Source organism: Ambystoma mexicanum, chromosome 2q, assembly GCF_040938575.1.
Source record: "Ambystoma mexicanum isolate Mex_15411 chromosome 2q, UKY_AmexF1_1, whole genome shotgun sequence".
Taxonomy (NCBI): domain Eukaryota; kingdom Metazoa; phylum Chordata; class Amphibia; order Caudata; family Ambystomatidae; genus Ambystoma; species Ambystoma mexicanum.
The window spans coordinates 822,951,376-822,976,711 of NC_090924.1; the positions used below are offsets into that span (position 1 = coordinate 822,951,376).

The window sequence follows — 25,336 nt, forward strand, 5'->3', positions numbered from 1 at the left end:
TATGGATCTCGGAGTAGTTTAGGGGTATAATAGAGGACTCACTCGCCTGTGTATCATCAGCTTGCTGGAACACATCTAAATCACAGCTGATTTTACGGTTGCTGTTCTTTGAAGGAGCCATGGAACTAATAGGTCATCTGCCTTATAGATGGGTTGACCCTGCATTACGGACCTCATATGACTATTATGCACCTTAAGATTTTTATTCAAATGATCCCCGTATGTTCAAAGGTTTGGTCGAATATTCTAGTCTCACACTTTCTCGAATTTCATGTGATCGCTTGGTGCTTTTAACAGTGATGGGTCCAGTGAAGGAGAAAAGGGAGGCGGGCCTTTGTTGTATAGCTCTCTAGATCTCAAACTGATGTATTGACGTCTGTTGATAATTATTTTGTATGCAGTGAAGTATATTGGTTCACACATTGGAGTATAATGGCACTGCAAACGTACAGGATATAGGGCCTTGTGAAATGTACACTCTTTTTACTAGGCATATTAGATTTAATTTAATTGTATGTATGCTCTGTGGGAATCTAGTGAAGATCAAGTACTTCAAAGTGGTCTTAGGTTAGTTTTGCTCACACGCTTCAACTTTTTACAGCGTTATGGTTGACATTTATTTGTTATTGAAGCTTGTAAGTATGGCAATATAGTAGTGGTGTCTTTTCGAGCCATGAAGCATTTTGAATTTGTCATCTGTTCAGAATTAATGACTGCCATGATTTTTCTTAGTAAGGTTGGAAGTTGATCATTTTTGGGATCTTGTCATTTTGGTGCTTGAGGTATAAACTACCTAGTAAAAGATAAATATGGAATTGTTGACTTTAGTTTTTCTGTTTTCTAGACCTAGATGATACTGCAAGAGAGAGCGATCTAAGGCTTATAATCTGATTAAAGAAGTCCTAAAATGTTTTAGTGCATCATTTTTTCTATGTGAGTCATTGAAAGATGTTAAATTATTTCACATGACATCCAAGTCCATTCACATTAATGACTTGGACGTGGTTGCCTCTGGCATGCTTCTGAAATGTTAACTTGGTCTAGTTGATTTTTTGCTGTTGAATGCACACATATATATTGAAGACTAGAGGGACAGTTCAGATCCTGGAAGCTCTCAACAAGAGATGTTTATTTGATGGGAGTAGAGCTGAATAACCAGATATATAGTTTGTATTTTTCTTTAAAACAAAAATTGTTCCCACGCCTAAAGGGTATTGGTATTGCCTTTAAGGTTTGAGATTTTAGAGGGGAGTAGATTGGTACGCTGTCTTGCAAGGTGGCGTTAGGTCAAGCAAGTTGAAGACTGCGACATTGCTATTAGCCAGGATGGTGCACAGATCTCTATGCCAAGGAGCGTTGCCTTTATTTGCCCTGCACAGTCTGGAACCAGATTGGTGGCTACAGAATCTGTGGATTTGAGATCATGTTGAAGTTAGTTTTAGACTTAACCTTAATACATTTGCTTATGAAGAGCTTTGCCATTCAGTTCTGGATTGTGAACAGCATTCTTGCACAGCCTCTACAGGGTATTTTGCACCCTCTTATTTGTCTTTGGAGGTTGTTTTTTGCAGATAAAACACATTGGCACTAGTAGATTATGGTCCCCATGTTCAACTTTCAGGCTATTGGTTTTTAATGATACTTTGTGGTATGTGTAGAAATTAAAATCTAATTTTGTAAGTACAAGGTAGCAGGAAGCAGATTTATTTTGTGACCTAGTCTTTACCTTAAGCTTAGAAATTATTGGTCACAACACATGCCAATGTTTTTGTTCCCTACAGGAAGATGTGGACCTAGAATCCACTTTTTCGTTAAATATGACCTTCAGCAGTAAAAGGACAAAATTTAAGATTACCACACCAATGCAGAAAGACACACCACAGGTAATGACTGTTTTTAACAAAGGTGTACTTGATTTTATGATTTTAATTGATAATCTATTAACTTGAATTGTCCCCCTTACTTATTGCCTGTGATCGTTACTATTGTTTTGCGTCATCTGCTTCATGGTTGTCAAAGAAACCAGTAAATCATATTTTTGAATCTGATGATCATTCGCATAAATTTGTATTGCAATAGTTCAATGATTATTCTTTGGACTAATTTGATCCAGACCATCAAAAGAACTACTTCTAGTCACCTGCTTTGCTGTAACTAAAGTCCAGACAACATCAAACTGACAGGCTGCTGATAAGGAAGACAATGGTATTTTATTCTTTCAGGATGCCTGTGACCACTGTGACAAAGTCGCCTGCCTAACCTTTGAGGTGGATGTTGGGATCACCAAATGGGATGAATGCTGCCACAAGTGACATGATGCTGGGTCTGGCAGTGGCATGTGGAGGATGCCCTGGATCCCCAACCATGCTATGTATGGAAAGTAGTGGCTCATTACATTGCCACTTTAGACACTCCTTACCCTTTTAGGGAATCAAGGAGTGGCAGTCCCACAGAGCCTGCCGTACCTATATGCTCTGCTCCCTGTGCGAGGGTGCAGATATCACTTCTAAACCTGCAGGATAAAAGAACGAGACATAAACTAGATATGGAAATTCAAGAGTCTGTCAGTGATCTCACAAGGCCTCCACTCACATACAGTTAAGACCACATAGGCTGAGGAAGGCAGGAAGGGCCATGGTGTGACGGCCAGAGAGAGAGACTGCCCACCTGGAGGGAAAAACCGTCCCAGAGCAGAATTGGAAGTTATCTTCAAGGGTGGGGCCAACTAGCCAATTCCTACACCAGCTGCCTACCGAAAGACACCTGTGTTCCCTTAAACTAGATAGAGGCTGAAATACAGGACCAGGGCATAGCAGGAAGAGCGGGGACCACCCAGCGGTGGGACAAGCCTTCCCCAAGTACATCACCGCTGTAAGCCATCATCGGGAGCTGAGCCCTATAACCATGCCAGCTACCTAAGGACCTGAGTTACCTTACACCATAAAGAGGCTGGAAAGTGAGGCCAGGATTTATAAAAGGCAGTCTGTGTAGCGGACGTGGTAGAAGTTAGGAAGAATAGCTTTTTCAGGACAGGCTGAAGATATGACGTGTAGAGGCTGGAGCAGGTGAGTCGAGAAGAGCCCCTGGAGCCTGGGGAGAGCAGGAGGCTGGAAGAGATGCCCAGAAGGTTAGGGTAAGAAGACAGTGCATTTAGCAAAAGAAAGACCCAGGAGGCTGTGGAGAGACGAGTTCTGAAGGTTGGGAAGAGAGTGACCCAGGGGGTTGGGAAGAGTTATCAGATTAGGAGAGTTGAACAAAAAGGAGAAATAAGTAGAGGAAAGAGATCATCAGTTTAGAAAAATCATTGAGAGGTGGAGGAATGGGGACACTTGCAGAAGAAGGAGTGGGTGGTAGTGGGAAGTGAAGAGTAGTAGTGATGGAACAACAAGGAGGTGGTGGGCGAGGTGGTAAGAAATGCATGAGGAGAAGTGGGGGAACATGTAGGAGGAGGGAAGAGAGAAATAAGTGCAGAGGAGGAGTGGAATATTTCTAGGGTGGCAGAAGGAGGCGTTAAATCAGAAGAGCATTAGCAAGGAGAAGGTAGTGGACACTTAGACAACAAGGAAGATTGCATAGGCTGGGTGGAGGGAGAGAGGGAGAGAGAGGGAGAGAGGGAGAGAGGGAGAGAGGGAGAGAGAGGGAGAGAGGGAGAGAGGGAGAGAGAGAGAGGGAGAGAGAGGGAGAGAGAGAGAGAGAGAGAGAGAGAGAGAGAGAGAGAGAGAGAGAGAGAGAGAGAGAGAGAGAGAGAGAGAGAGAGAGAGAGAGAGAGAGAGAGAGAGAGAGAGAGAGAGAGAGAGAGAGAGAGAGAGAGAGAGAGAGAGAGAGAGAGAGAGAGAGAGAGAGAGAGAGAGAGAGAGAGAGAGAGAGAGAGAGAGAGAGAGAGAGAGAGAGAGAGAGAGAGAGAGAGAGAGAGAGAGAGAGAGAGAGAGAGAGAGATCGAGATCGAGATCGAGATCGAGATCGAGATCGAGATCGAGATCGAGATCGAGATCGAGATCGAGATCGAGATCGAGATCGAGATCGAGATCGAGATCGAGATCGAGATCGAGATCGAGATCGAGATCGAGATCGAGATCGAGATCGAGATCGAGATCGAGATCGAGATCGAGATCGAGATCGAGAGAGAGAGAGAGAGAGAGAGAGAGATCGATCAGGTGGCTGGAGAACTAGGCCAATTCGACACGGGGCATAATGAGAACACTGTCAAGACTTTTGGGTATCCTCCTGTCTGCTCCGATCCTTACTGGAAAGCCTGACACTCATGACCTCGCCTACAGAGTCCACCAACAGCCTCTGTTCTAGAGCTCTGACAAAGGAAGAGGCTCCCGCTCAAGAAAGCTAAAAGAAGGGTGCGAAAACCCCTTGAATGCAGGACTGAACTAAGGAGAAGAGACCCCAAAAGAATGGCGAGGGATCCCTTAAACCTAAGACTATAAGCATACTGCCCATTATTGTATTACTCCTATGTCCCATCCCCTTTTTCTCAATACACACAGTGACGGGACTAGAGCCTAAACTAACTTCCTCATTAAATTTGTATTGGGCAAGGATGTGCCTGGGCATGCCCGCCTATGCTGTCTCCGCCCGTCAGTCCTTTTTACTGCTCAAGGGGATGCCTTACATAAGCCCTGCATTTTTTTTGTTGGTCATAGCTTTCCTAAACAAGTTTTTTTTTTTATTCCAATGGGCAGATTCCAATCCCCTCCCTGCTTAACAGTCCAGGGATATCAGAAATAACTGGTTATAGTGCCTGTGCCTCTTGCATCACACAATATCGTCGTCTGAGGCTTCTAGGCCCCAACCAGGATTGGGAAACCTGCACATCTTGCTCAGCATTGGGTTTCCATGCACTTCGACGCAGACTAAATGAGTGGAAGGACCTGTTCAGAGCTGCATCTCCTTGTCATGTGAAGGTTTTATTTCAGTCACATCGCGTAGATCTTTGCATGCTGTGGAGGTAAGTGTGTTTTTTTTCTCAGGCACTCCAGCGCATCCACCTTTGGATGACACTGTGTTGTACAGGAGGGGTCCTTCGAAACTGACCAGAGATTGACCAGAGGTCCTGAAGGTTTCTTCCGACCCACAGGCCGAGGGCTCAGCGAGGCCTATCACTGGACTGAGTTCTGAGGAAGCAGGAGTTACTGGTGAGTCCTTCACCAAAGGTACCTCTGTACCTAGTGAGACTCCCATCTCTCATAACACTGGGATCCTTCCTATGGGTCCTCTGACACCTATATCAACTGGCTCCACTCTGGCAGTTAAACTCCTCTGTATCCCCGCCACTACAGGCCGTTTACTTGAGCACATAATGGCTAACGCAATAAAAATGGCACACAAGGAGCATTCCGGCTCATCCAGGGAGCCCTTTTGGAAAAATTCTAAATTCAGATGACAAGGTCTTCGGCAGGCCAAGGGTCCCACAACGTGGATCTGGGATTCCCATCTAGCTCATCCCCAGGGGAGTTGGCTGCAAGATCCACCTACAAGGGACCAGAATCAGCAGTGCCTCGTAGAGCCTCCCCCCAAGCCCCTGCCCCTGCCCTTGCACAGGCTGGCAATCTGGTGACTAGCAGAAGCAGGCAATTTATCAGACTTGCTCTTCTACTCCCTCGTTATCTTGCACTCTGCAATACAGTGTGTCATTCTGGATTCTAGCCACTGCATCGTGGACGACTCCTGCACCCACTATGCCAGCTACAACAACGTGGACCCGTATGGAATCCACTTCCCCCTGACAGTCTCACACAGCTTACGAAGACCGATTCCAAACACCTATGCGATCTAAGTCCAAGGCTGATTCGTTCAAGGGCCTTATCCTTGATATTATGCAATAGGTTTCTCCTCTTGCATCTCAACTTACACCCCCAGTGCTACCTTTAGTTCCAGTAGCTGCTACAGCACCTTCTACCATTTCTGTGGGCTTGAGTGCTTCTTGGGCTCCATTACAGCCTCAGCAGATACTGATGAAGTGGAAGAGCTGGACATGTCTGAATCTTCATAATCTTTTCATTACCACCAGCTAGAGGCAGGTGTTCTGGTGGCGAGTTTAACGTGGAGGGCATCCAACAGATCTGGAATTCAAATGTGGCTACATTGGCTATAAATGTGTGTCAAAAGCCCCACTCTACACCAGCAGTAAATAAAAAAAACTAGACTCCAAATTCAGGCACATTGAAGGGGAATCGATATTGTTAACCTCTCATCCACATTCCTCAGTAGTGGCAGTGGCTTTGATGTAATCTAAGTCGTTGACGGTGGCATCCTTTTCAGCTTCATCCCTTCTGTCAAAGGAGAAAAAAACACTGGAGTCCTTTGGGGGAAAAAGGTTTATCTTAGCTCAAGCCTTCACCTCAGTCAGGCCAATATGGATGCCATATTAGCAGTGGCCAACCAAACGTTTTGGAGAGAGATTGCGGAATTTATGGCGGATCTGCCTCCACATAGGAAAGGTAGCTGCATTCAAATCTGGGCTAGTGCACCGCTGATAAAATGGAAGACAGCAGGACGGAATCGACTCTCATTAGAGCTCCGGGTAAAATTGAAAGGGGAACGTTTGACCCCATGATGGAAGTGTTGCCAGAAAGCAGGAGCAAGGGGAGCCTCCCACCTGATCTGAGGGAGGCAAAAATAGTTGTGCTTCCAAAGGAGCAGTGTGGGTCATACAGACCCATCTCAAATTCTTGCCAAGATACCGGCAAATAGATTACATAAGGTAATAACAGAGGTTGCGAGAGATGACCAATCTGGGTTCATCCTCAACAGATCTACGAGAATGAACATTCAATGTTTAATCTTAGTCTTGAGCTTGGCAAAAGTAAACCAGTTTTCCTTGACTTACTGGCACTGGACGCTGTGACGAATCACAGGTATTCACCTCTTCTCACCAAGGGGGGAGCCCCCACCTCCCCCTGATGGTAGGGAGGTGAACCTGCTCTGCCAAAACCTCTCTAGTGATCGAAGCTACTGGGACCTCACCCGGAGAGACTGGGTTTAGTCTTTCATTGCATTCAGCCAAAGATACGGATGCCACATTCTTCATCTTACCCATCCGCTGCTCCCTCGTCTTCATCTGCTTCGGTCCCAAAGACCCCGTTGACGACACCTTCATCTACCAGGTCCATGGCCTTGTCGACGACCACTTTGTCGTCCAAGACCTCCACTTAGTTGACAGCCTCTTCGTTGACAACCATGACTCAGCTGATGACTACCACATCAGCGACCACCTCGTCAACGACATCAGCCATCACTTTGTTGATGACCGTCGTTTCACCAATCGCAACAGCCGCAATGCCAAGTGTGTCTTTGCCTCCAAGTTCACTGTCTGCAGTGCCAATCACGACAACATCGGCAGCGGCACCAATTTTACAAATTCCAATCATCGCCTCCTTCCCAAAGGACTTGGGTAGGGTAAGGAAGTTGCTTCATCCGCCAAGACCTGCAAGGGGGTGTCTGCCAATTCCAGTGGGGTCTCCAAGGAAGTCCCCACACATGTACAGTAGTTCTGGGGATGAATATCTGCCTGAGGATTTTACTCAGACCATGAAGGGGGTCAAGGGCCCATGTCCCAGGATGGTTCTCTGAGCCAGGAACCGTACCTGCCTTTTGCTCCTTCGAGAGGTTTCGGCATACGTCCATTTCCGGATGCAAAGTTGGCACCCAGGCCAGCACCCAGGGACATGTCGCTAGACATTCTCACTGCCCTGCACACGTTGACAGTTGAAATTCATCAGAGGCTGTCATGACCCTTGCCCCTGGCCCTCACTGGCAAGTCAGCCTTCCATTTAGGGCCAGGTCAAAGGTCTTAAAACCTCATCCAAGACTCTCTTGGAGTCAGTCCTGGCGCCTTTGGCACCAGGCTCATAACCATCATGAAGACCAACAAAAGAATGGGACTATTTACTTGGGACTATTTAACTTAGGGGAGGAGGGGGGGGTTCAGCATGGAGGCACACATATAGCTCAGTTACAAGGAACTGAGCTATGCTATCTAGTCTTTTGGGTGTGGCAGGCCTGGGACTACTCTACCTGGACTACTTCTACTTTGGGTGTGGCAGGCCTGTGACTATTTTACCTGGACTATTTTACCTGAGACTATTTAAACCGCACCCAAACAGCAGAACATGATTTGCGTTATTCTGCTGTGGGCAGTGTAACGCTCACCGTGTCCAGTTCTTCGATGCCAACTTACCTGAAACCAAGGACCTGCAGAGAGAGAAAGAACACTACGAAACTTACCTGGAACAGTATCCTGTCTTCAATCCATCGCCAACTTCATTTCCACTCACCTGAAGGTACGAACTCCATCATCCGGCACCGCATGCATCCTGGAATACCATAACCTGGAAAGAGGAGAAAGAAAGCCACACAATTCTTACCTGGGTAGTCCTCTCCTGGTCAGTATCATTGCTGGAACATTACGGAGCTCAGCAAGGAACATCGCAGCCTGCAAGGAGAGAAAAGACACAGGTTAGCAATATAAAAGGCGAAACAGTGCAGCGCATCGCGCATTACTCACCAGACAGCATCGCGCACACCGCGCTTTCGCCTACTAGCCCCTGTTCACCTTCAAACTGCATGACAACACCAAAATACTTTTCCATACCTAAAAGGAAAGAAGCAAGACATTATTATTCGAACTAAGAGGAACATAAGAACTGCATATAAAGACTGTAAAGCAGCAAACTTACGGAGTCGCAGCAGGCCTGGATTCCCACAGGGGGGATTGGACCAGTGAAGTAACTTGGTCGCTGCTCGCCCCCCACATCTACGCGCCCCCTGCCACGAGGAGCAGGATGGAAAATCCACCTTTTACAATATTTAGGTGAGGAGAGGGCCCAAGGGGGAGCAAGGGGTTGAGGCCAATGGAGGTGGGAATACATAAAGACAATCTGGTATTGAATCCAGCTCTCCTATATTGCAGACCCATCTTTAACCAGAGGCCTTACCAACTGACGGGGAGATGGTTCGAGAGTGCAAATCATCCAACCAGGGCTGGGTGGCGTCCCCGTGGATACCAGGTGAGCGTAACAAGGCTGCTTGCTGCTCCGGTTCCTGGTCTGGCCTGCTGTCCGCCTCTGACCAGGTGTCCCCCCAGGCCAAGTCCATGAAGGCCACATCGTAAGCAGAGCCCTCCCGGGCCCAAGCGTCAGCTAACGCCGCCCCATAGTACTTTACCCCCGGTGGAGGAGGAACTGCTGCGTACAGACATTGACACGAATACTTCGGCCAGTCCTACGGACGCTTTTGAGGACTATGTCCCTGCTGACTGGGAGTGTCTGGGTGCCGACGAGCCCGCCAGGGCTTCACCACCGGACGAGATTGGCTCTTTCCACGCCATGATCTCACGGGCATCCTAGTTCTTCAGTCTGGTACCAGAGGAGAAGAAGAAATTGGGGTTGCTTTTTCAGTGACGTGAGTCCTCGAGGAAGACCGTCATGTCGGTCCTGTTTTATGACGTTTGGGTGGAAATATTGGCCCTTATGTAGATGCCACACCCTTCAAGAGGGACCGGCTGGAAAAAAAATGCAGGATCCTGTACTCCGCTCCCAGGTGTCTCCGGTCACAGCCCTCTCCAGATTCGGTTGTGTTGGCCGCCACCAGGAAGCGCTCGTCCAACCCCTCATCCGCGTCCTTGGTGCCTCCAGCCCAGGAGGGAAAGAAGCTGGATGCGGTGGCCAAACCAATCATGTACACCGCAGCCTAAACCATCAATGCAGCCAATGCTCTCGCCATCCCTCTGTTATGACAGGGAGCTTTGGTACAAGCTTGGACCGATATTCGATTTCCGGATGACAAGAAGGCAGAGGCCATGGCCCTGTTGCAGGAAAATGAGGTGGCGTCGGATCACGCCATCATGGTGGCTCTGGATATTGCCGACTCTGGGTTCTGCCAAATGGGAAATGATGTGCCGTAAGACGCAAGGGTTGGGTTGAAGGCCACAAACTACCCGGCGGTCAAGGTCGTGGACATGCCTTTTGATAGGGAACTTTTATTTGGGAAGGCCGTGTATGAGATCCTCCAGGCCATCTAGATGGATACAGAGACAGCATGCTCTCTGGGGATCCTGCTGCAAAGGAAGTCGTAATTTAGTTCCCCACAAGGAAGAGTCTCTAGGTCCTCCGAGGGTTACACTGCCCTACAGTCAGCCCTTCCGATTCACCACTCAGGAGACCTATATCAGCAGGGCCAAAGTCATCCGCAGGCCAGGATGCAGACGTCCAAGCAGGCTTGAACTGCCCGTAGACCCGAGACCCCCACTTTGTCATACAGTGAAAAAACATCACCATGGACAAATGAGTGCTGGATGTTCTTCAGCGAAGGTACGCCTGAAAGTTTCAACACAGGTGACCTTGAATTCCTCCTGTGGCGTCAAAAACTGCACATGGCTCAACTGTTGCAGGAGGTTCAAGCCACGTTAAAGAAATGGGCAATAGAGCCAGTCCCTCAGCAACGCTGGGGCTCTGGAATGTACTCCAGATACTTTCTGGTTCGGATGAAGTCAGGAGGATGGCGGCCAACCCTAGATTTACGACGCATCAACAAGTACTTTTTCCCAGAATTTCAGGATGGGCACGTTGCAACACGTGCTCGATCAGCTGGAGGAAAGGGATTTTCTGGTGAATCTGGACCTGGAGGACGCATACTTTCACATCCCCATTCACCGGAAACATTGAAAGTTCCTGCATTTTGTGATCCAGGGTCGGAACTACCAGTTCAGTGCTCTGCCCTTCGGCCTGAAGTCAGCTCCAAGAGTGTTCACAAAGTGCTTGGCCCTGGTGGTGGTGCATCTTCACCACAATGGCATTCACATGTACCTGTATCTGGACTGGCTCAACCTATCCCGGTGGCACGCGTGGCGACCCAGCACACGACGGAGACGATCCGCCTTCTGACGCCACTCAGATTCTCAATCAATTACCCAAAGTCCTGCTTGATGCCATCGCAGAACGCTCTGTACCTGGGCGCCCACCTCCACACGGTTGCATGCCTAGCAACCCCATCAGAGGTGAGGGTGAAGGCCATCCTCGGGACGGTACAGTGGCTGTCCGCAATTTCCATCACAACAGTAAGCTGCATCCAGTCGCTGTTGGGCATGATGTCCTCCTGCATCCATCTCGTTCCCTTTTGCAGGCTCTAGATGAAGCGCCTCTCCAGGATTCTCTCAACGCAAGATGGCTGAACGTCACAGGCGCTTGGATGGACAAGATGGCCTGGACCCAGAAGTTCTTAAAACCTCTGCGATGGTGGGAGATGCGCCCACATCTCACGCAGGGGATGCCTTTCAAACCATACCAGGCCACGGTCACCATGGATGCCTTCCTGAAAGGGTGGGGGGGCCAACACAGTACAGTCACTCTCCAGAGGCTCCCAGAACAGAAACACCTTCACATAAACATCCTGGAGCTCTGAGCAGTCTTCTGGGCCCTCAAATTGTTCCACCCTCAGCTGCAGGGGAAGGTGGTGCAGATCTTTATGGACAACACCACCACCATGTTTTACATCCGGAAGCAGGGCGGGACGTGCCCTCCTGCTCTCTTCCTAGAAGCCCAGTCCCTGTGACGCTGGGCCATTCTTCAGGACATGTTCCTCGTCCCTTTTCACCTGGCTGGCACCAAGAACACCATTGCAGACTTGCTCAACAGGGAATTGCAGCCCAGCTACAAGTGGGAATGTCAGCAGTCGCAAGTATCACTTCTCTTCCGCAAGTGGGGTCAACCCCAGATTGACCTCTTTGTGATGGCGGCGAACTCCAAGTGGCAGAGGTTCGCCAGCAGGAAGAATGAGGAGCCCGAGGATGCCTTCTCGTTCCCATGGGACGGGCTCTCCCTGTATGCCTTCCCGACAATTACGCTCCTGCTATGTGTGATCAACACATTCAGATATTGGCATTGCAGGGGGATCCTCTTTGCTATGGCGTGGCCACGGCAGATCTCGTACCAGGACCTTCTCCGTTTGTCAGTGGCTCCGTCCATCCGGGCGCCTCCACTTCCCCATTTTCTTGCCAGAGAAAACAGAACAATACTGCACCACGACCCAGTGTTGCAGAGCCTCACGGCCTTACTCCTGCAACCCTAGAGTTTAGACATTATTCCCTGCTGCTGGAATACAAGAAGATTCTGGCCAAAGCCAGAGCTTCCTCTGCGCTGTCTTGGTACGGTCACAACTGGAAACGCTTCACAGTGTGGTGCAGGACTCCCGTATCTGCTTTCTCTGGCCACAGCTGACCTGGCTCGTGCCTCTATCAAGGTGCATCTAGCTGCCATATCCCGGTACACCCAGGTATCTGGTAAGCCCTCCCTGTGGTTGCACAAACTAGTCAAGGTGTTTCTCAAAGGCCTCGTCAGGACTTTTCTGCCAGTGAATGCTCCTGCTCCGGCTAAGGAGCTCAACGTGGTTTTGACTAAGCTTATGGGGCTTCCATTTGAACTGATGCATCAGGTTTCTCTCATGTAAGGCTGCTTTTCTTGTGGCCGTCACCTCAGCCAGACTGGTCAGGGAGATCCAGGCCCTTTCCTTCAAGCAGCTTTACTAGACCTTCCACGCTACACGGGTGGTGGTGAGGACCCACCAGACCTTTATGCCAAAGGTTCCCTCCGAGTTCCATCTCAACGAGCCTTTGGTTCTGCCAGTTTTCTTTCCGAAGCCTTCAACGCCTGCTTAAAGGGCGTTGCATTTGCTGGATGTTGCTCGTGCCTTGAAGTTTTATGTGGCATGCACAAAGTATTTTCGGAAGACTTCTCAATTGTTTATAATTATTGGACTTGTGGGTCACAGGAAGGGCCTGTCTGAGGCTTCCATATCCAGGTGGCTATCTGGCTGCATCATGCACTGTCATAATCTAGCCAACAGACCTCTGCCAGGCCGGCCAACAGCCCATTCCAGCAGAGCCATTGCAGTAACAGCGTTTCTCTCTGGTGTTCCCCTGCTCAACATCTGCAGGGCTGCTACGTGGAAGTCCACCCACACCTTCACAAGATACTACTGTGCAGACAGGGAGGAGTCCCGGTCGGCCAAGCGGTGCTGCGCAACCGTTTTACTTGAGATTGGTCTTTTCCATGGGTAAATGTATTGCTTCTGTTGAGCCTTGCCACCTCCTGTGATTGTGTATATGTGCTGCTGTGTAATCGTATTCACGAGCATGTGAATCTATACAAGACCCCAATGTGGAGAAGGAACAAGTTACTTACATTTAACTCCTGTTCTCCAGCATGGGTCTTATATGGATTCACATGAGAACCGTCCGTCCCTCCCTCTGTGGTGGTTCTTGGTTCATACTGCCACTTTTCGTGCTCTACCTAACCTTAAGATGATCACCAGGGGTGGAGCTTAGGAGAATGAGCGTCATTGGCTAGGGGCAGTATGACCCAGAGGACATGGATTGATTATTAAGGAGATGAGCAGTTTTCAGTCTAAAGTGAAACTGCTTTCTTTTTACAGAGGATTCCCAGCCTGACAGAGAAAATTCATGAGCATGTGAATCTATGCAAGACCCATGCTGGAGAATAGGAGTTACAGGTAAGTAACTTGTTCCTTCTAGTTGCTGGAGAACCAGCTCTCACCTTGTGCGGCCCTTATTGCTGGAGCAGAGAATGGATTGGTGGATGCTCTAAGCAGGTAGAGCAAGGCTCACACGAGTGCGAAGTGTGCCAGGAAGTTCTGCGAGAGTTCTTCGCTCTATAGGGTACCCCATACAGTGGATCTGTTTGCCACAAGGGCCAAAGCAAAGTGCTGACAATTATGCTCCAGGGAATTTCCAAGGACAGTTTGTCACGCCGCTTCCTAGACCACGGACACACCTCCCCACTCGCCCCTCCTTGCCTACCCATTCCCGCACTCCCCAACACTCGTGCACCGTGCCCCCCACTCACGTCGCACACATCAGGGCACGGCATGGCATGTTTGGGGGAGCGGGTGTTTATCGCCCTTCACGGCGGTGGCAGATCAACTGGAAGCTCCGTCACTTCAGGAACTTACGTCCTTTGCGGAGACCGGCGCTTCCCGGCGCTTTACGGATCACGTGACTTTGGTTGCCTAGCAGCATTGCAGCGCTTTCGGGTCACGTCACACGTGACTATACGTGCGTCCCTTCCGAGGATAAAAGGAGTCGGTGAACCGAAGGCGTTGCTTCACAGCTGTTTAGTTTCGGATCACGTGACTTCTCTCTTTGTTCAAGGACCTGCTCTGATTCTGACCTCGGCTTGCTCCACGGACTCCTCTTGCTTAACCCTTCAAGTACTTTTGGATTTGCCTGTTACCGACTCACGCCTGCTCCACGGATTCCTCTTGCTTAAGCACTTCATTGGCTAGGACCTCGGTCCTACAAATAGGTGGTTGCCTGTTCTACCCTACAGCACGTTTCCAGCCTAAGCTAGGAGACCCACGCCTTGACCCAAGTTCTCACAGGTATTCTGGTAGCTTTGGGGTTTATGTACATGAAGGTATTCGGGCCCTGTTTCATTGCTTAACCACTGTATCTTGCTTTGCAGCGCTCAAGGGGTTCTTCCGGCTGTTACCGCGTCCTGGCTTTCCGGACTTCCACCTGTGGCCTTAATATTCACACTGACCATATAACAAAATCGGTCAGGGTGTTTCTTGGGGACAGAGGGGTTGTCCATACTCTACACGACCAACGAACTTCGTAACAGACTGTGAAGCCTGTTTTTTGGTCGTCCAGAGTATGAATCCCTCCGCCGGGGATCCAGTGACCGCCTTGTTACAAGCAGTAGCGGCTCTTAGGGCTGACATGACAGCAATACACCACCGTCTGGATGCCCTACAAAGCACACGTTTTCCGTTACCCACGGATGCAGAATTCGGTGACACAGTCCCCTCAGACCAGCCAGCCCCAGCCATGGCCCCTGCACCCACTCCTATACTGCTACCTACACCTGTTCCCCTTGCTGCCCCCGAACGTTATCAAGGGGATCCTCGGAAGTATCGCACTTTCATTAATCAATGTAGGTTACATTTTTTGTGCAGACCCCTAGCGTTCCCCAACTCTTGTACTAAGGCTGCGTTTCTTCTATCCCATTTGTCCGGGGTAGCGGCCACCTGGGCCAACCCGATGTTAGAGAATGACCATCCTGCTCTCTATGACTTCGACCTTCTTGTATCAGAAATGGCCAAAGTCTCTGATACACGACATAAAGCCCATTCTAGAGATCTCGAACTCTTGGATCTAACACAAGGCAAACAGACTCTGATAGAATATATCACCAAGTACAACCAACTCGCTGCTGAGACCTCCTGGCCTGAGGAGAAAAAGGCAATCGTGTTCTATCGTGGTCTATGCAACTCCATGAAAGATGCCCTCTCAGTAGTTCCTGCCCTTCCTTCAGGGTTCTCAGATTTGGTGGATCTTGCTTTACAAGTAGACGCAAGGAGATCCGAGAGAAGGGCCGAAACATCCTTCTCTATACACTCCGGACCTTCCGTATCCACCACCCCTGTTGAACCCATGCAAATAGGAGGTATCCGTAGCCCGATAACCCCATTAGAACGAGAACGCCGGAGAAACGACAATGCCTGTTTCTATTGTGGGTTAAACGGACACTTTGTAAGGGAATGCCCCCGACGTCCCAAGAACAAAACACCGGGTTTTCCGAAGGCTCGCCCATGATACAGGGGGCACCGGCGAGCCTGTCTTCGACCCCCTCCGAACCTGCCTTTGGCCCTATTAGACCGATAGAGGTCCAGGCTCTGTTAAAACCCGCTGGAGAGATCAAACACACAGTCCATATTGTGATCGATTCCGGGGCCACTGGTTGTTTCATCGATATTTCCCTGGCCGTCGCCTCAATCTGCCCTTGGTTAGGAAAGAACATCCGGAACCAGTACATGCTGTAGACGGTACTTCGCTATCCTCCGGTCCGATTAAGTTCCAAACTGCTCCTATGGAAGTGGTGATCCAAAACATCCATAGAGAAACCCTGGCATTTGATTTGATCAATACACCACTGTTCGGCATAATACTGGGAATACCATGGTTACGACAACATAACCCATTGATCAACTGGGGCAACGGACAGGTCACGTTTGAGTCGGAGGTATGTCAACATTTCTGTCTCATCGACACTGATTCCTTGTCCACTCCTGCCACGATTCTTGGTGCCATGGCTGCCACCCATGTCAACGATAGTGCTTCAGACCCGGTGCCTTCACACACTGTGGGGGCTGTCACAGCCAACATCCCTGCGGCCTATCACGATTTCCACACGGTGTTCGATAAGGCCACTGCTGAGGGTCTCCCCCCTCATAGACCGTACGATTGTCCGATTGACCTGGTCCCAGACGCTCCTGTACCCAGGGGTAGGGTTTATTCATTGTCACGGTCAGAGGAGCAAGCCCTTAAGGATTACATACAAAAAGCTCTGGAGTTGGGTTATATACGTCCTTCTTGTTCTCCTGCTGCTAGTCCGATTTTCTTTGTGCCGAAAAAGGAGGGCGATCTCCGTCCATGTGTGGACTACAGACGGTTAAATGCCATTACCATTAAAAACAGGTACCCTCTTCCGCTCATATCCACGCTACTAGACAGGTTGACTAAAGCATCTGTTTTTACCAAGCTGGACCTGAGGGGGGCGTACAATCTGATTCGTATGCGGCTTGGGGATGAGTGGAAGACGGCGTTTTGCTCCCGACAGGGGTTATATGAATACACGGTAATGCCCTTCGGGCTTTGTAATGCCCCTGCCACGTTCCAACGTTTTGTCAACGAAGTGTTCTCAGACATCCTGGACACGTTCGTGGTGGTATATCTGGACGATATTCTGATCTATTCGTCCTCCCTGGAGGAACATGTCGGGCTTGTTAGGGAGGTGCTCTCTCGCCTTAAGACCAATGCCTTGTTTGCCAAGCCTGAAAAATGTCTGTTTCATTCCAAGGAAGTGGAGTTTCTGGGTTTTCGCATATCCCCTGGGGGCCTGACGATGAATTTATCTAAGGTCCATGCCGTCACCGAATGGCTGACTCCTGTTACTCTGAAACAACTCCAATCTTTTCTCGGCTTCGCAAATTTCTATCGGCGATTCATCGCCGGCTTCTCTTCTATTGTTGCTCCACTGACCGCCCTGACCAGCCCCCTTGTCCCGTTCACTTGGACCTCCGCCCATCAGAAGGCTTTTGAGGAACTCAAGGCCAGGTTCGTGTCCGCCCCTGTTTTACAGCATCCTGATCCAGAACTCCCCTACATTCTGGAGGCTGATGCCTCCTCGTTTGCTCTAGGCGCAGTATTGTCTCAACCTTGCCCAACCACGGGTTGTCTACATCCAGTGGCCTTTCACTCACGAAAGTTTTCGGTGGCTGAAGCGCACTATACAGTAACCGAAAAAGAATTGTTGGCCATCAAGGATGCTTTACAAACGTGGCGTCATCACCTCATGGGTGCGAAACATCAGACAGTGGTGTATACAGACCACAAAAACCTACAGGACCTGGCCTCATTAAAATGTGCTAACAGCAGACAGGTGCGTTTGCATTTATTTTTTGCCGCGTTTGATTTTGTGGTCAAACACAGACCAGGTCGCAGTCATGGCAAAGCTGATGCCTTGTCCCGTTCTCCCGGAGGGGAGTCCTTGTCCGTGTACCCCGACACACTGCTAGGAAAGGGCCATGTCATCTGTACTTGTACCCCATCCCCCACCATGCTTATCGACATCAGGCGTTGGGTTTCCCAGAATCCTCAGGCTCTCAACGAATGGGACATTGCTCTTCACGAGGGGTTGCCTTTCATCCACGACAAACTGGTCCTTCCCACGTGTGACGTCCGCAACCAGGCGTTAGCATGGTCACACGATGCTGCTGTAAACGGTCACCCCGGGCAACAGCGTACCCTGGACCTGTTGCAACGCTGGTGCTGGTGGCCTTCCATGAGAAAAGATGTCGAACATTATGTTAACACTTGTTCCATATGTGCCCAATGCAAAACACGCAAAGGACGGCCTTTAGGGCTGCTCTTACCTCTTCCCGTACCTCCCAGACCTTGGCACACCGTCTCGATGGATCTCATCACTGACCTACCCCGCTGTGATGCTGGAAATGCATCAGAGGGACAGGGCCTCTGAATCCTTGTCCTTTTCTGCCTTTTATCGTGTGTTCTGTTATGTTTTCTGCCCAGGAGTCCATTTGGGACTCCTGGCAGTGCAGCTCTCTCTTTTGGTTTGGTGAACAGACCCATGGGATACCCTTATGGCACCCCTGGGTAGGGGTACAACCCTGTGCCCCTAGTGTATGTTTTTGGGCACCTGTGGGTGGCCCACAGAGCAGGGTATGGGCTGGTGGCAGCTCCATGCTGAATTGGACAGGTGCTCTGGGTGTCCTCCATTTTGGGATACCCAGGCCCTGCCATTGGGATCAGTTGATTCCTGATAGAAAACAAGATGGCCCCTGTGGCCTCTTGCTTTCTATTGCCTGTTGTCTTGTTTTTCCCAAAGTCCTGGGAAGCCCTGACTCTGTCCCTTCCCCCTGACTGGCTGTTGGGTGGAAGTTCCATATATGGTGTTGTTGTGAAGGCCCAGCTAGACTGACTGGAGCCTTCCCCTTGACTGTATGTTGTGGGTACCTCCTGTGGGTGGGACCTGGGTGAATGGAGTGTGTGACCAATATACACTTCTTGTTGTGGTTGTCTGGTTTTTGGCATGTGAGACAAAGACTGAGACAGCCCTGCCCGAAACTGGCCTGAATGCAGTGTGTAGTGTTGAATGGCTGGGTACTTGTCCCAATCCACATTCCTTGTTGTGAGTGTCTGAAAGGGAGGAGTGTGGCCTGAATGCACTGTGTGCCTGATTGGCTGACTGACGGCATGAATGCCCTTCTGTGTGATTGGCTGCTGTGTGTGTGCCAGCAGTGTGGATGAGAGACAGAATAGTATATCTGGGGACCTCTCACCACTGGAAATTGTTCAGAAGCATTCAGAAGCTGAGTCTCCACTCAAGAGTAACTGGATTTGCTGATCCTCGACGTCCAGCTGGAAGAAGAAGACTTGCTGTGGCATTTGCTTCGACAGAACTGAAGGTTGTCGAAATCGTCGAGGACTGACCCGAGAGAGGACCTGGTTAGGCGCCCTCTTCCCATGCTCCGAGGGACCATCGAGCACCGCTGAATCTTCGCCGAAGCGCCCTGGAAGTCAGACCCTCGAAAGGCTGCCGACCCGAGACGGGACCGCCGAGGAGATCGAAGTGAAGCACCCGGACATCGACGCTGTCGAAGTCCATTGCCGTCGACCAGGGTTCGCAGGTCTGTGTAACCGCTGGAGGCCCGTCGAAGTTGTGTTGCCCAGCCGAGGGAACGACTTGACGCCGTGCCGCCGACGACCGGAGCCGTCCGCTCCTTGCCTAAGAACATTTGACTCGAAGGACTCCCTCGTCCGCACCGTCGACCGCTTTTGTCCTGCCGGAGAAAGTCGAGGACGACCAACGCGCCGAGGAGAATCCGCCGGTGGGTTTCCCGCCACTTCACGACCCCAAAGACTCGAGCGACTCGACGCCCTTGCTGGGCCACCGTCATCCACAATCTTTGCGGTCCAGAACTAGTGTCGCCGAGGTGCCCCGCACGCCTCTTCCTCGCAGGACGCCGACGTCTCGACGCCGACGAGCACCGCTCGGATCGAAGCCTGCCGCCTCATCGACGCCGTTCTACCTTGTTTGTTGTCGGACGTTCGACGCCCCGTGTCTCCCGCTTGAAAGGGAAGGCATTCAAGAAGGGCCGTCGATTCCCCGACACCGAACACCGAGTTCCTCGACGCTTCTCGACGCCTCTCGACGATCCGTGACTCCTGCTTAAAAGGGGGTCATTCAAGAAGGATCTGTCGACGCCTCTTCGAAGAACTCGACTCCACCAGGTACATTGGGGGGGTAAAAACATTGTAGGAGAGAATAAGACTATTGAACAATATATGGACTGGGCTTGTGTTATATCTCTTTATTTTACAGGTTGCCCAGGTGGGGGGATCTCCACACAGAACTGTGTCCAGTAGCAAGGGCCCGTATTCTGCCTATTGTTTCAACCATCTTTTATCTCTCCTCTCTCTATTGCTGGTTTCCTTCTTATTGATCTGTGTGCCATTTCTACAGTATTGTGAATGCACTTTAATGAGGTCTAATATTAGTGGTACCACTTTAGAATTGTAGATATTTACCATTATTGATTTTCCTGAGCACAAAGTGCGTTATTGTGATAAGTGTACATAACCCTTGAATATTAATTATATAAAGACTGTGTTTTCAGTAATACAGTGTGTGGACATTCCTTTGTGGGGGCTTGGGGATACACTGTACTTAAGAACCAGCCTGCATCACCTCCTGAGAAGCTAGGCCTTGATTGCTCGCCCACAGCTACCGTATTAGAGAATCTTGGCTGGGGTCCTCTGTGCCTCTCCTCTATCATATAGAGAGCAGAAGTACAGACCCCGCCACCAGTCTTTACAAAGTCTGGTGGCAGCGGTGGGATGCTTATGGTTTTAAGACTCAGTGTATAACCGTGCCACTTACAAAATATCCGCACTTTTGTTAGATTAAGGTTAGGGTGTGTTCCAAATAACTGCATTACAAGCAATGGAGTCCATTGCAAATGGTAAATTGACTCGGATGAGCTTAGAGGCTCTCCAGAGTGCTTGTGAAGCCAGGGAGTTAGACTTTGTGGATAAGTCTAGGGCTGAGCTGATAGCTGCCCTGGTGGATTACCAGACTGATGGTGAAACTCTTGAGGAAGGGGGGGATGCAACCAGTGAGGACTCTGCCCCTGGGGTTGTCGCTGAATCTGTTTCTGGGAATGCCACCATTCCTGCTGCCTCTGTTCCAAACCCCAGCAATTCCATGGAACTTGAGTTATTAAGGATGAAGTTAGCCTTTGAATATCGCAAGTTGGAAATAGAAGCTGAGCTTAAGAAAGAGGAGCTGGCACAGCAAGTGGAACTCAAGAATAGGGATCTTGAACTCAGAAATAAGGACCTTGAACTCAAAAGCCAGGACACTGAATGTCAGAGAATCCAGCTAGAGAAAGCTAGAGTGGAGACTTCAGCTAGATCCAGTGAGAGTGTCAGGTCCCCAGCCACCAAGTTTATGAAAGATTTGGTTGGTGTGTTTGTGGAGGGTTCAGATATCCTCCAATGGATTGAAGCGTTTGAAATGGCTTGTGCAATTCATGATGTAGATAAAAGAGATTGGGCTAAGTGTTTGTTAAGCAGAGTGCCTCAAACTGGATATGACTGTATTCTGAAGCTGGGTGTGGAAGAAAGGGGTCAGTATGAGTGTATGAAGTCTGCTTTGATTGCCAAGTTTGGCAAGACACCTACCCAATACCTTAAAAGGTTCAGGGAATTTAAGAAAAGAGAGAATGTGTCTTGGGTTGACTGGGTGAGTACTGCGCACATGAACATGATGGGGTGGATTGATGGATACAAGGTGAAAACTTTTGTTGAGTTGTCCCACCTCTTGTTTTTTGAGCATTTTTCTGAAGCCTGTTCACCAGAGCTGCGTCAGTATGTGGCTGACCAGAACATTTTGGACCCCTTTAAGCTGGCTAGGTTGGCTGACAAGTGGGTCTCCCACCGGGTGTCCCCTAAGGACTCCAGTGGGAAGGACAAGGACAAAGAAAAGGGGGCCTCTCAGAAAGCTGAGGAGTCCCAAAAGCAGTCACAGTCGGGTAAACCAAAACCTTCCTCTCCTAAGACCCAAAAATCTAGTGGGGATAAGTCCTCTGTGGGTGGGAATAAGAGTAGTGGTCCACCTGCTGCAAAGCAGGTTCCCAGTGGTTCCAGTACCGTACCCCGCACTCCTGGCACTTGTTGGGATTGTGGGGCTCTGGAACACAAAAGGGGTGACCCCAAGTGTAAAGGTAAGGCACTTGGAGTACAGGCTGTCAGCCTGACCTACCCTTACCCCGTGTCTGAGGTGGAGGCCACTGTCCTCCCCTCCTCTACCGGAATCACCTTTGGTGCTCCGGTAGAGATTTCCTTAGTGTCCCTTGGGGCCTGGGACCAGTACGCAGAAGTACTGGCGACTATCCCACAGAACACCCGTAGGTTTTTGAGAAGTGTCCTCTTGAATGGCCAGCCTTCTACTGGTTTGAGAGACACTGGGGCAAGCATGACAGTGGTGGACAGGACCCTGCTCAAGCCAGAGGACTATGAAGGTGCTCCTCTGCAAACCACCAGATTAGCTGGTGGGCCTCCCAAATTATCACCTGTAGCCTTAGTCACACTCATGATTGGAGACAAGACAGCAAAGCTTCCTGTCCTGGTTCAGGACAATGTCCCTGCTAACATTCTGTTAGGTAATGATCTAGTGGAGTTGGGGTTGATCTCGGATGGTCTTCCCCTGACTGCTGCTGCGGTCACTAGGTCACAGGTGACACCGGGTCTGGCTGTGAGTCAGGTACCCGAGCCAAAGGCGAGGCCTAAGGCAAGAAGAAGGAAGACCAAGAAGGCCACCTCTGTGGAGGGAACACCTTCTCTTCCTGCTGTTCCGACAGCACCCATTGGGATCCATGCTCCGGACGGGCTGGGTCCAGTGGAAAACCCAAACTCTCAACTCCTGTGGGAGAAGAGGCAGAAGACTCTCCTGTGGGAGAGGTTCTTAACCCGGAGGAGCACCCCGACCTTCAATGCTTGTTAGCTGAAGGGGGACCCTCCCGGGCAGACTTCTGTAAAGGACAGAGAGAGTGCCACTCTCTCGAGGGTCTGAGGAAACAGGCCCTGTCCCAGGCACAAGGTGAAGTGCCTAGGACATTCAAGATTTATTGGGAGGGTGAGCTCCTTGTTAGTGAGCCCACTAAGCCTGAACCTGGTGCCCGCAAGAGGTTGGTGGTACCCCAGGTTTACAGGCCCTTCCTACTGCAGTTGGCGCATGAGGTGCCCTTGGCTGGTCATCTTGGGACTAAGAAGACTAAGCAGAGGCTCTCTGCCCATTTCTACTGGCCAAGGATGGGGGTAGAGGTGGAGTCCCACTGCAGGACCTGCCCCACTTGTCAGTTGTCTGGCAAGACTGGAGGCAGGATCATTGCCCCACTGCAGCCATTACCAGTGGTTGGCACACCATTTGAGAGGGTGGGCATCGACATCGTCGGTCCCCTTGACCCTCCCACTTCAGGTGGACATCGGTTCATCCTGGTCTTGGTAGATCATGCCACCAGGTACCCTGAGGCAATACCCCTTCGGACTGTTACTGCCAAGGTGGTTGCCAGGGCTCTCCTGGGCATTTTCACCCGTGTTGGATTCCCCAAGGAGGTTGTCTCTGACAGAGGATCCAACTTCATGTCTAGTTACATGAAAACCATGTGGAAAGAGTGCGGGGTAACCTACAAGTTCTCCACCTCTTACCACCCCCAGACCAATGGTCTGGTTGAGAGATTTAATAAAACTCTCAAGGGCATGCTAGGTGCTTTGGAAGAGCCCCTAAGGAGGAAATGGGATCTCCTCCTGCCATGCCTGCTGTTTGCTTACAGAGAGGTACCTCAAGAGGGTGTTGGTTTCAGCCCCTTTGAGTTACTCTTTGGACATCCCGTGAGGGGGCCCCTCGCCTTGATCCGAGAAGGCTTGGAAGCCACCCCTCCAGGTCCCGCCAAGCAAGTGGGGGACTATGTGTTAGGCCTCAGGCGGAGGATGACACAAATGATGGGTCAGGCAACAGCAAATCTCAAGGCCAGCCAGGAATTGAACAAGTACTGGCATGACCTTAAAGCTTCGCAAGTGGATTGGACTCCGGGACAGGAAATCCTTGTGATGGAGCCTACCAAGCCTAGAGCTTTGGCAGACAAGTGGACTGGACCCTTCAGGATCATCTCCAAGATGGGCGAAGTCAATTATCTGGTTGACATGGGAGCCTCTGGGGTAGCCCCCCAGGTATTCCATGTCAACAGGCTCAAGCCTTTCCACAGGCGAGCAGAGGTCTCATGTCTCTTGCTAGCTTCAGGGCAAGAAGAGGATGAGAGTGAGCCCCTTCCTGATTTGCTGCATAGCAACCCTCAGGATGGCTCAGTGGAGGGAGTACAACTCTCTCCCGATTTGACAACAGAGCAGCAGAGGGCCTGCAGGGCTTTGCTCCAGCAGTATGCCTCTCTGTTTTCACTGACACCGGGCCTTACACCGTGGTGTAAGCACGAAATTGACACTGGTGACAGCGTGCCTGTCAAGAGCAGGAGCTATCGTATGTCGGATACCGTCAAAAACCACATCCAGGCTGAGGTCGCCAAGATGTTGGATCTGGGTGTTATTGAACCCTCAACCAGTCCCTGGTCCAGTCCAGTGGTCCTTGTCCCCAAGGCAAGTTCCCAGGCGGGTACCAAGGATTGGAGGTTCTGTGTGGACTACCGAGGAGTCAATGCCGTCACCAAAACTGACGCGCACCCATTGCCCAGGGCTGATGAGCTCGTGGACACCATATGTGCTGCCAAATTTGTGAGCACCTTTGACCTTACCTCAGGCTATTGGCAAATAGCTCTGACGGACCATGCCAAGGAAAAGACGGCGTTCTCCACACCTGTGGGACTCTACCAGTTTAGGGTCATGCCCTTTGGGTTGAAGAATGCCCCTGCCACCTTCCAGAGATTGGTCAACCATGCGCTCAGTGGGCTGGAAGCCTTTTGTGTGGCTTACTTAGACGACATTGCCGTCTACAGTTCCACCTGGGAAGAGCATTTGACACATCTGGATAAGGTGTTGCAGGCCTTGAAAAGGGCTAACCTCACTATCAAGGCCACCAAGTGCCAGATAGCTCAGGGGAAAGTTACCTATCTTGGTCATGAGGTAGGAGGGGGTCAAATCCAACCTCTCTCCAGTAAAGTACAGGACGTACAGAACTGGGAGACTCCCACTACTCAAACCCAGGTGAGAGCCTTTTTGGGCCTCACTGGGTACTATCGCAATTTCATGGCAGACTATGGAACCATAGCTGCACCCCTGACAGCTCTAACTTCGCCCAAACAGCCTAGGAAGGTTAATTGGACCGAAGACTGTCAGAGGGCCTTCAATGGCTTGAAAGAAAGTCTGTGTAGGGCACCTGTGTTGTGTGCGCCTGACTACAGCCGACCCTTTATCGTCCAGACGGATGCCTGCGACACCGGAATTGGAGCTGTCTTGTCCCAGTTAGATGACAAAGGGAGAGAACACCCTATCATATTCATCAGTAGACAACTCAAGGGTAGAGAACTTAGGTGGGCTACTGTTGAAAAGGAGTGTTTTAGCATAGTTTGGAGCCTTAGGCGTTTTAGGCCCTACCTTACGGGGTCTACCTTCAAGGTCCAAACAGATCATAAGCCCCTGAAGTGGCTTATGCAGATGAAGGGTGAGAATCCGAAATTGCTCAGGTGGTCCATTAGCCTGCAAGGGCTAGACTTCACCATA

At 50.2% G+C, this 25,336-nt stretch overlaps 1 protein-coding gene across 1 annotated transcript in view; it reads left to right on the forward strand.

Moving 5' to 3' along the window:
• Positions 1-25,336, forward strand: part of CUL2 (cullin 2) — a 1,882,542-nt gene that overhangs the window by 1,585,015 nt on the left and 272,191 nt on the right. Inside the window, exon 20 of the mRNA XM_069648039.1 lies at positions 1,782-1,883. Within this exon, the coding sequence (XP_069504140.1) occupies positions 1,782-1,883 (102 nt within the window). The remainder of the gene's footprint in view (positions 1-1,781; positions 1,884-25,336) is intronic.